Raw genomic sequence first — 11,684 nt, forward strand, 5'->3', positions numbered from 1 at the left:
TGGGGACAGCCTGTGTCCAGCCGCAGCTCCCGGACCGCGGGATTGCCGAGCCTGCTCTTTTTTGGTGGTGCGCTCGGGACGGGTGGTGATGGTTCTCCGTTTTAGGACTCACGTGCGGTTTTCTGTGAAGCTGTATATTTGCAATAGAAGCGTATTTGGAAACAGCTTCGGACTGTTGACAGGTAGTTATGCAAATGTAAAAATAAACGGGTAGGAAAAAGAGCATCGGCTTTTGCAGCACTTCCCTGAAATTTCAACTTTGGAGAGAGACTCAAAGGAAAAGCTGGCACTAATTTGGACTTGCTGCCTTCAGAAACTATTTTGTTAATGAATATTATAAAAGTCAGTAGGTCTTAAGACTAATGCAATAAAAAATACCACATTAACATGTTAGGGAAAAAACATGTTTAACTTAAGATTGCTAAGCGGTTATATAATGATTGAGACTGAAACAACCATTATCTGATGTCTCCTTCAAGGCTAAGTCACTCTGTGATGTGGCATACTTTTGAAGTTGTAGAAAAGCTCTTCTGGACAGGTCCAGAAAGAAGGTGGTAGCAATAACAACACTATTTGTGTGAAAACATATAATGGAATATTAATATAGTATAATACAGTGATTTGGTGACTTTTTTTCCTGTGGCATTGCCGTTGCAGACTACTTAAGCAGCCAGCATTACTATTATTGTTGTCTTCTTGAGAGTATCTTTAGGAATCTATTTTGGAATCTATTTTGATGTTGCTTATGAAGCTGTCAAGAGTAGGAGAGAAGTGAAATGTTAGTACATCTTTTCACTGGATTCGAAAAGCATTGACAAAGGTGTATAACGTTGAGTGTGCGTTAAGTAGTACGTTTGCAATGACATGTTCTCTCAAGGGTTTAGGTGATAATTTTCAGTAAATCCGTACAAGCTGCAATGCGACAGTAGGGGACAGATTTATAACAGTGTTTTTTCCTTGAATTTTTGACTGGGCCTTATTAAAATTAGCACAAATAGTGGGGGTTTTTTGTGTTTTGGAAAGGAAATGGATTTAAATGATCCTGGCAACAATTGAATCATTTGGCACTACTTCAGTGCAGGTGTATTTAATCCTTTCTCTTACGTTTTCAGGACGAGGATTTGCATTTCGGAGAAAACAAAAGGTCGAAAGACAATACAGGAAGTTGTTGAAAAAGGGAAGAAAGGTCCATTCACAACAGGATAATCAGTTTACCGATACTTATCCAGAGCACTTGAAACATCTTTACCTAGCAGAGGAAGAAATGCTTAAGAAACGGCGCAGGGCTCCCGGCGAGTCAGTTTTATCAGAAGAAAAACTTAATAAAGCAGTAGAGTAAGTTTTTGAAATACGTCTCTAGAAAAAAGTAATTGTTTCCATTGTTCAAGAAATTTTTTAGGTCTTACACTTTACATGGACTTCAGTACGGTGATTTGCTTTACTAAAAAAAATGCCGTTAGGTCTTAAATGTTTTTCCTAATTGTTAGAAAATTTAAACATACAGCTTTGTTGTATTTGCATCAGAATCAGAAAGCAAAATTGGTGATGTTCAGGGCTTGATTCCACAGAAATAATATGACAGTTACCGTTGTACTTTAAGGATAGGGTTCAGCCCAAGAGCAGTAGGTGTTTGGCCAATTTCTTACCTTGTCTACAAAGAGAAGAGCCTGCATTTCAGGTAGTGTGCTTTTGAGTCTACAGAGTTTTCCTTTGAATTGATTCTCAGTATTTTTAAATTAATGTCATTTTTCAGGAACATTTTTTGCATTATCTTTCTGTTCCCAGTTTGATAAGTTTTTTTTCTTCATATTGCGCTGTTTTTATGCTAGGATGAGCGATATTATGTGCAGTTATTCTTTTGTGGTATGGCTAGTTTCAGGGGGATTTTAACTGTGAACTTGAAAAAAAAAATGAAAGGGAGGATTTAGTAAAACCTTAAGGCAGTAAAGTGTTCTTGATGGAAGTAATAATTTTAAATAATAGAGATGTCATAATAGTTTGCTAGTGGTGTTTGGGTTTTTGGGGTTTTTGTTTTGATTTAAATTTACTTACAATAACTGGGAAAAGTCAAACGGAGTTTTTAATTTGCGGTCTAACAAATGTCAGATAGCTTAAACCGTTTTTTCCCCGTGTGACAATAATTCCCCCTGAAATCTTGGTTAGGTATGTCAGTAAAATGAAAAGCGGTAGTCACTCAGGTCTAATATTGTCATGGCAGTGTTTTTAAACAGCGTTCAAGTGCAGTGATTGAGATAATGCCTTTTTGTCCCCAGTACAAGGAGTGCCGAAAGGCTTTGAATTCCAAGGTGTATCTACATCTAAACTTTCCCGGGAAGAATGCTTGGGAGAGGGGTGAAAGGCAGTCAGATCTAAGCCCAGCAGTGGGAGAAAGGTAGAGTTTTGTCTGGAATAAGCAGCTTATTCGTGGGCATGTCTGAAATAGGACTGTTTTTCTTTAAACCAGAGGGTTTTTTAATTTTGCTTAAATTATGTTCATTGTGATTGTAAACCAGAATTAATAATTCTGCAAAAATGTGACTGCTAATCTGTGAGGTGGGGTGATGCGTAGAGTATTAGGTAGACTACAGTGTTCTGTGGGGATGGAAAATAAGACTTTGGTTATGTAATTCTATGTTAGCATATATTGCAGTTAATGTAGTTTTGTACTTCTGAGAAGATGAGGTGTCATTACACAGTATCGCCACAAGATGGAGATGAGAATAAGGCAAAGTTTTTTTTTTTTTCTTCTCCTGAAGAGAAAATGAGTAGATACCTTCACTTTCCTTCTTGATCATCTGTCTGAAATGTCCTAGATGATGATGGCTAGTTCTCAATTTCTTGCAGCATGAGTAATAGAGTAATCAAAAACTTATTTTGTGAACAGCTGTTAACTGTCTAGCAAAGCTTATGTTTTTCAAGTGTGAGATGTCACTGGTTTTGTAATGGCTTTATTGTAAATCAGAAAAAAAGTTTAGAACTAAATAACCAGAAAAATCCACTCAAAGTAGTGTGACAGTAAATGCCAGACAAATGGCACCGGTTTCTTTTACTGTTTTCTTAGAAAGATACCTGGGCGGCTTTTTATACTGAAATTGGGAAGGAAAATTCAGTTCCTAATTTCAGAACATTAGGGACAATAATATACCATCTCCTTCAAGAAGAAACTTTTAGAAAGGCTACTGTGCTTTTTCACCTTGCCGTGTCAGCCTGACTTCTCTGGCAGGCAATCTGCTAACAGCTGGCTGTCCTTATGTCTCTGCAGTTGCATCCGTATGTCGGAACTAGAAAGAGATAATACTGCTCTAAGCTAGTGCATTCAGTTTTTCTAGCTCTGAAGAGCTAGTATGATGGGAAAAACCCATCTTTTAGGCACTCTCTAAACTTCGTGAAACACCATCCATGTGAAGATCCAGCAGGTAAGGTGTATGTGTTACTGAAAGTTCTGTGCAGTACAGTCTTCAGCGCACTTGGCATTGGAGGAGTTCAGTTTGCTGTGTTTTCACGCTAGACGCTCATTACATGACGTGTAGTGGTGTTGGGTGTCACGTAAGAGTAGTGCAAATAGGTATCTGTTCAGTGTAGGGGGATGAGCCTTGCTTGTCACTTACGTAATCTGTGTTTCTAATTAACTTCCCCAAAGATGCAAAAAACACTGGAGGAGTGGAAGACCATACTCTGCTTCTGCAGTGGCTATGGGATGTATGGTTATGTCTGCTTGGTGATAGTCCGTATCTGGAGTACATGTACTTTTTCTCATAGGTCAGTTATGACCGAAGGGAAGTTTAAGAAGAAGACGTCCAATCAGAAGGCGAAAGAAGAATATGAGAAAATAAAGGCTGAGCGTGCTAGAAAGAGAGAGGTAAATATTAAACAGAGATCTTTCTTGATTGTAGACTAGATTAATACCATTTCTGCCTGTCAGTCTTCCATCTGGACCCAAACAGGACCATAGGAGAGGAACACAGGTATTGGTATTCTTTCAGTCTTTTTCAACTTGACAGTAATATTCAGGCATGCGGGTGTTCAAGGTTATCATTGTCTTTGTTCTTACTGTTTTTGTCCTGCAGTTGCCATTAATGGGATTTTATTATCTCTGTTGGTACATCAAGAAAAACTTAGAGCTTGATCTGCGTATCCCAGTGGATTATACTAGACCTCTTAAAATATTGTAGAAGGGGAAGTAACAACACCACCATCATCTTGTGATGAAAAATGAAATATCCATCCTATTTCTTACGGTGTTACCATAACACAGTCTTCGTTTTACCTTATTATGTGCTTTGACCAAGAGTGAAACAATTAAATGTAATCGTATCCATGGCCAAAATCTTTAGTAATTTTTTCCCTCATTCTAATTTAATGGGACTTACTCTTACAGGGCGTATCTTAATATTGTTGAATAACTTATCATTGTTGAATCACTCGGTTGAGTTATTTAGTTTTTTTTTTCTTATGTAATTAGTTCTGTTCTCTCCCAGTACGTTGTTCGTTGCACTGTAAAATGGCACACATTGTAACATTGCAGAAGTTGTGTAACTTGCTGCTCACAAACTAAATTTCAGTAACTGCTGTATAAATATTAACATGAATACATAGCTGGATAAAATATATTATTTCTTCAGTTTAGCTGTGTTGAAAACTAGAGTAGTTTTACGCAAGCTGATCTGTGATTCTGGGCAAGTTACATGATTGTTCAGCTGCGAGCTTCTTTTTTGAATCATGCTAAAAGAAATTAATGCTATGACCAGCTTATTTAGAGGAAATAGGAACAAACAAAAACCCAGGAAGACTGCAAGGAATTTTCTTCGAGCAGCATGGAAGAGTTGCCTGAGGGGAGGTGTTAGCATTTTTGGTCTTATTAAAGATATTCAGGCAAAACAAACAGTAGCTAAGTGCCACAATAACAGTAATCATTTATGTGGAATACCGGTATGATGATCGCATACTTTACCCTCACATATGTTAGCAAACACTGGATTTACTGTTATTTATTTTGGGAAAAGAAATAAGCTTAAAGGCACAGTTTTGGCCTCCACACTGTATAAAAAAGCTAAGGTTTAGCAGAGATCAGAAAAAACACGAACATAAGTAACAACTACCTAAGTAAGATGAATGTTCTTGCTTTGAGTAAGCATTTGGTCGGTAGCTTAAATGAACGTTGTTTACAACAGTATGCTGAGCAGCAGTAAAATTATTAGATAGGAATTGAATTACAGGTAAGTTAGTTGATGCTACTCTGTTTTTTTTTTTTTAAAAAAAGGAATGAATGAGACTAATCATTGTTAAGGTGAAATACGTGAAGCATTCTGAATGGAGAGATGTTATGTTTGCAGGTTTGTTTGGTTTTTTCCCCACCCCCAGAAGCCTCTTAGATTTCTGTTTAGAAGTATTTTCTTGGGTCATTTCTGGTTAATTTTATATTCTACATCACAGAGCATTCTTAGTAATTTTTGTACATCACGGAAGCTAGCTATGTCATGGAAAACAATAACATAATTGTGACATCTTGCATATTGTGCTAGGACATAAGTGAAGCAAGTTAGTTAGCTTGCTTGTTGTGGATGTTTGCCCAAATTACTAAAATTAGGACACTAGAGAAGGGGGTGTAAGCTGTTTGATAAAAACTGAATGTAATATCATGATCATTATCCATATAGTGTAACTGCCTCCATTAGTGTTTTGGTTGCATGTGTGCTGTCTCCTCAACACGGAAAGTTTGTACGGTTGGAAATTTGGTTAGGTTTTTTTTTCCTCTCTCTCTTGGTAAAGACAGCAGTCTGTGTTGCTTCGAAGAGGACATGTCACTAGTAGTTTGGTCCTGATTAAGTTGCCCTGGGTAATGCTGCTTGCGATGCTGTCCTGGTATCACAAACTTGCCCAGCCTCCAGCCCCAGATATGTCCCATATCCTATCTGCCAGTCCCATGCAGATGTGGCCAGTATCCTAGCACATCTGGATTGGCAAGACATTTACATGGGGGCCGCTGGATCAAACTCTTTCTTTCTTTCTTGCACTCAAGAGGAGAAAGTGGGACATTTTTGTCACTGTCATTTAAGGAAAAAAGTCAAGGAGCTCATTTCGCAGAAAGGGAGTAGTACATGTTTTAGTGACAAGCCTTACTGTAGGATGTTCTACTGAAGAAAACTTGGCTATTCTCTTGAAGCTTTAGGCAATACAATATGTTTTGATTGCAGTATGTGCTGAAAGAGAGTCCTGATTAAGCTTTTAAGAGTAATGGTGTTTCCAGTGTCAGTACAGTACCTAGTTGCCAGTATCTTTACAAAAAGAAATTTTATTGCTTATAGATAGCTTCATAGTTACAGAAGGTATGTAATTGTTTCATAATCGTATCTGTTTAATTTCAGGAAGCAGAAAAAAGAAAACAACAAAGAGAAGCAGCTCAACGGTTGTACAAGCAAAAGAAAATGGAAGCTTATAAAATACTGAGTAAGAAGACAAAAAGAGGACAGCCAAACCTAAACTTACAAATGGAGTTTCTTCTTCAGAAAATACAGCAAAATACATAAACTTCTGCATACGTCTTAATTACAGGTCTTGAGTTACTTGTGGACATTTTATTAATTTTAATAAATAATGTCTTTTTGCTTCTATATGACTTTTGTCATTGGCTTGATTTATCTCATCAGTCCAATAGCGGAGGATATTCATCCTGAAAATATGTATCCTATGCTGAGAGTGAGAGAGGTCTGGTACCTTGAAAACAAATGGTCTGTATTTCTAAACTTAAGTTCTATTAGCTATGCAATATCCTGAATTCCAAATCGTTAGAGCCTAGTGCCATCTCAACATAAATCTGCATAGTGTAAAGCATTTGTTTTCTAGCTCTAACACTTCCTGCAGTTGTGACTACTAAAATTACGCTTACTTGAGTAAAATGATACGTATGATGTAATTGATATCTCATGAACTGCCAAGGCTAGGAGTGTGTTTTGTGTGCTGTCGGGTAGGGTTTGGCACATGAAAACAAAGAACATAAACTATACTTGGATGGCTATTATTTATCATTCTCCACAAAGAATAAAACTTACCAAAGGTCCAAAAATGGTTTGAGTGTGAAGATCGTGTAGACTTAACATATACTTTGTGCTTGGTGACTTATACTTTGGTGATTTATTTTGTTCATAAACGCAGTATGACTTTCTAGCTATGACGGATCAGGTAGATGGCTTGAGGTTTTGGTATGCTGCATATATCAAGTTTCTAATCTTTGTTCTTCAGAACATTTTAGAAAAGGAATTCTTTTAAATCTTGATTTGGAGATGCAATGAGTGATTTTTGGCCTAACAAAATGAAAGCATTCTTAGTAAGACTAGTAAGTTTGCAGTAAAGCAAGTTAATTATTTTCCTTAAGTTTATACAGGAGAATACTATTATACTTTGCCTTTATCTCAGTCTACTTTGGCAGCCAAGGAATAATACTGAGGGTTTTTTTGCATACAGTAAAGACTGTTTAGACATCAAAGTAAGGAATGTCTTGGAGTAAATTTCTCAGGACATGCTCTGTAAGATTTGCAATACATTTACAGTATTACAGTATTAAATTGTTCACTGTATTAAATTATCTCATTTAGAAGTCGATGTCAACTGCAAAAAAAAATCCTTATTTAAAATACATGGAAAAAAAAATAGTTTTGAATTGTATGACAAGCGCTATTAAATGAGGAACAGTTTAGGAGTTTGAGTTATCTAAAATGTTTCTTGTGTCAGTTTCCTGAGGCTTTTTCAACCTCATCTTGCTATACTTTTTGCAAGGCTTTGAATCCTGGTGCGGTGATGTCATTTAGGAAAAACAACCCAAGTCATAAGGTAGTGCACCGACAGAAAATGTGGGAGCTTTTCTTGAAACGGGCATGTCCATTCTAGGAGAGAAAGGGAGTGTAAATTTGACATGCTTACTCTGTTTTATACCTTTCCTTCTATATTTTTTCCTGATAATTGCTGTAATTGCCAATTTTGAATGGCTTCATGCTGAAACATTAAAGAGCAGAAATCTGCAAGGTGCCCAGAAAGTGGGAAGGCAAGTTTTGGCATACACAGTCTGTTTCCATTCTTGTCATTCTAGGCTGTCAGCTTTTATTTTAAAAAATGCAAACCGCAACTATTTGCAATTATTAGGGTTTTTGTATCAGTAGTGCAAAAGACTTAAAATGTTAGCTTCGTGTACCTTGTGAATAACATGAAACATCTTCCATGTGAATTCACGGTTGAAGTTCTTCCATTTTTTGTTTGCGTGTGTCTGTGACTAGATGATCTTTTATCATTCTTTGGCTAAGGAAACATTAAATACAAATATTCTGAATTGTCGTCTGAAGAAGACCTCTTCTCAGTTTGCCATCAGTTCACTTACATACTTACTGGGCAGATGTTTGCCATGATGTCAGCTGTCTGGAAAGATTTCGGAAAACCGTAAGCCTTAGACCAGTAATTCCATTGGTCAGTGGCCATCCTGGATTACAGGTATCGCTATCGGTACTGGTATACAGTCTAAGTACCAGTACGCTTCTAGATACAGTGTTTATCTGTAAAGCATTTGGATGAAGTTTCAATGATGCATTTGAAATCCAGATTTTTTTTTTCTTTTGTGCTAAATTGAATGAAAACTTTACTATCAAAATATTCCATATGCTTGTTTCTTCCTGGAGAATAGGCTAGGTAATATGAGCTAGTAAGTTAATTACCCTTTTGGTTTTTTCATTCCTCCTTAGCAACAAGAAATCTCAGTTGTTGATCAGTGGAAAAGAACAGAATTCTGCTCTAAAAAGAAATCTCTATTTTTTTTACTTGCGTTATTCCCTGGTTTTGTTTAAGAATTAGAATTTTGAGAGAAATTCAGGATTTATAGTATCTGTTCCATAGTACTGGTCATTAAAATTTAATCTTGCCTCATTCTAACTTTAATTGTTGCCCTTCAGTCTCTTTATTCCATGTTCTTGGTGGTAGTTAATATGAAACAAACCAGGTTTGTCTGATTTTCCTGAAGAGGCACCTGAAAATGCCTCCTTCTTCCCTCAGCGCTTCGGATAATCTGGTCAGGCAGAGCACTGTCCTGTGCTGGGATGGAGTTAATTTCCTTCCTAGTAGCTGGTACAGCGCTGTGGTTTGGATTTAGGATGAGAACAATGTTGATAACACACCGATGTTTTAGCTGTTGCTATACAGTGCTTACACCAGTCAAGGACTTTTCAGCTTCCCATGCCCCGGCCAGCGAGAGGCTGGGAGGGGGCACAGCCAGGACAGCTGACCCAAAATGGCCAAAGGGACATTCCATACCATGTGACGTCATGCTCAGTACATAAACTGGGGGGAGTTGGCCGGGGGGTGGTGACCGCTGCTCGGGAACTGGCTGAGCATCGGTCGGTGGGTGGTGAGCAATTGCATCATGCATGGCTTATTTTGTATATTCTTCTATCATTATTATTAGTTTCCTCTCATTTATTTCAATATTTATTTCAACTGTTTTTATCTCAACCCACAAGTTTTTCTCACGTGCTTTTGCGATTCTCTCCCCCATCCCACTGGGGGGCAGGGGGAGTGAGCGAACGGCTGTGTGGTGTTTAGCTGCCTGCCGGGTTAAACACAACAGCACTTAATCAAAACCCGGTGCGGTATCTGACCTTAGCCCCAGCATTGCTGGTTTGAGGGAGGAGAGGGAGTTTCTGTCATTTCTCCCCATCACTTTCTCTCCTCTGTAGCTTTATTTGATTTGAAGATAAAAAGGGGCTATGACTAAGCCCAGCTTCTCACAGACTCTCATACGAGAGACCTTTTTTTCCACCAGAAGTGAATTCTTGATTCTAAAAGGAAAAAGTTAAAATTGGGTATTTCCTCACACTGTCCTTTGCCGATTACCATGAAGTAGCAGCCCAGGACGGTAGTCATGAGAAGCCGGTGCAGCCCAGTGTCTCAGCTGCTTCCTGAGCCTGCGCTCCTGCATTGTCAAGCCTCTTAAATTAATTTGGTACCACTGGAAGGCAGCGATGCAGCAGTGATGACGCTGGGTGGCTCAAGGTCATACAGGCAGAGAAGAGAATTGAACCTTTGCTTTCATTTAGAGTAGCATGGTAACAACTGACCCATCATCTTTTTATGGAGAAAAGTGTGGAGAATGGAGGGAAGGAACGTTTTGAGGAAGGAAATAAAGATCTAATTACTTTTTTTGATCTGGTGATCACTAGGAAAATAGTCCAATAGCAATTATATGAGTATGGAGGCTGCCTGTAAAAGCTGCTGCTTTCAACTGTGTCTTAATTTGAAACATATGAGAAGTTAGTCCAATGGGATATTAAACTTGTACTGTGTTTTATTAAACTTCGCTGTGAATATGTAGTGAAGATGTTGAAATGTGAAAAAGAGGAACATAAGTCCTGTTGCCGTTCTTTTTTTTTTCCCTAGTCACACACTCAACTTCTCTAGCAGTTTTCTGTTCTCTGAAAGCCTGCAGATCTCACATAGTTATGTCTTTCCAGTACATCTTCTGAGTAAGATGAAGTGGAAGGGATAGGGCTGCACAGTTTGAAATTTTATTCTTTAAGTTGGATAGTCAGTGAATGCAGGCAACTTCAGACATCTCTTTTTTTCCTTTCATTATAGACCAGTGAAGCTGTGAATCAGAAGGGAGGGAAGAAAGCATCAGGTACAATATGTTCATTTTCTCTTTTTGGTTCAGAGGAACAGAATGTGAAGCTTCCCTTGCCCCTTTTGCAGCTAACTTCTTGGGAAATCATAATAGTAACTTAAATGGATCACCTCATTAAGCTGGCTTTGACAGTACAGGGACTGTCTCACCCCGTACCCATCTCAAAAGACTTTTTTTCCTATTGCCACTAATAGGAAAAACAGAACAAAAACTTTCATCCGTTAAGATACTGAGGCTTTGGAAATGTGGGACAATGTAGACTTTGGATTTTTTTACCGTTACAGTCTGATAAATTGTGCCTGCGCTAAGAATTAGATGAAGAACATGAAGTTAAAAACCTGATTGCAATCTTGGTGTCTGTTTCTGCTTTCACAAAGTAATGTTTTAAATCATTAATCAAAGAGTTTAGAAGCAGTTCCAAATGGATTAATGGACCGAAGTGTTGTGAGCATAAGAAAAACAGAAAGGCACTTCATTTAATAGAATCAGTGAGGATAGGACAGAGCTCTGAAATACCAATTTTCTGCAGAATTTTTATTAACTTATGCATGCCTTCTGGAAATTGCTGAGTGGGTAGTTAATAATGAACTGAGAACCACGCAGCTAGCTTGCTGACTTTCCTCTAAAGAAAACCTTAATGGGATGTGAAAAAGAAAAAAAAAAGTCTGAAGTAGTTCAGTCAGAACTCTTGGTAAAATAGTTGTTGGTCCATTCATAAAGCTGCTGTGTAACTGGACCTACAACACGCTGATTGCTCTACCTTTTGTGTATAGCTTTGTCATGAACTTTGTTGTCTTCTGCGTAGTTTTTAATTAATAGCAATTTGGATCATTATTTTCAAGTCTGGATTTATTTATATATTTTCCCAAAAGAGAGATTATCCCCACATGTGTATCTGTTTTTTTAATATCTTGCTATCAACCCAGTGTAGGAAATACATACGTCTGTTGAGAAACTATATTTGAGGATCCCACTTTGCAAATTAAAAAAGAAAACAAACATTATAAAAATAAACTAAGCCAGCTTA

General features: G+C 37.7%; 1 protein-coding gene across 1 annotated transcript; it reads left to right on the plus strand.

Moving 5' to 3' along the window:
- The first annotated feature begins 88 nt into the window (after positions 1-88).
- Positions 89-8,214, plus strand: CCDC59 (coiled-coil domain containing 59). Its single transcript, XM_009327654.1, has 4 exons — positions 89-182; positions 1,113-1,335; positions 3,760-3,859; positions 6,366-8,214. Exons 1-4 carry the CDS (start codon positions 89-91, stop codon positions 6,525-6,527), a joined length of 579 nt encoding a protein of 192 aa, XP_009325929.1. The 3' UTR covers positions 6,528-8,214.
- The last annotated feature ends 3,470 nt before the right edge of the window (positions 8,215-11,684 follow it).

The sequence above is a fragment of the Pygoscelis adeliae genome, unplaced genomic scaffold (assembly GCF_000699105.1).
Source record: "Pygoscelis adeliae isolate BGI_AS28 unplaced genomic scaffold, ASM69910v1 Scaffold113, whole genome shotgun sequence".
Classification (NCBI taxonomy): Eukaryota; Metazoa; Chordata; class Aves; order Sphenisciformes; family Spheniscidae; genus Pygoscelis; species Pygoscelis adeliae.

Coding starts and splice junctions, on each gene's coding strand:
- CCDC59 (XM_009327654.1), top strand. CDS start 89: ATGGTTCTCCGTTTTAGGACTCACGTGCGGTTTTCTGTGAAGCTGTAT. Junction 183..1,112: donor CAGCTTCGGACTGTTGACAG/GTAGTTATGCAA, acceptor TTACGTTTTCAG/GACGAGGATTTGCATTTCGG. Junction 3,860..6,365: donor AGCGTGCTAGAAAGAGAGAG/GTAAATATTAAA, acceptor GTTTAATTTCAG/GAAGCAGAAAAAAGAAAACA.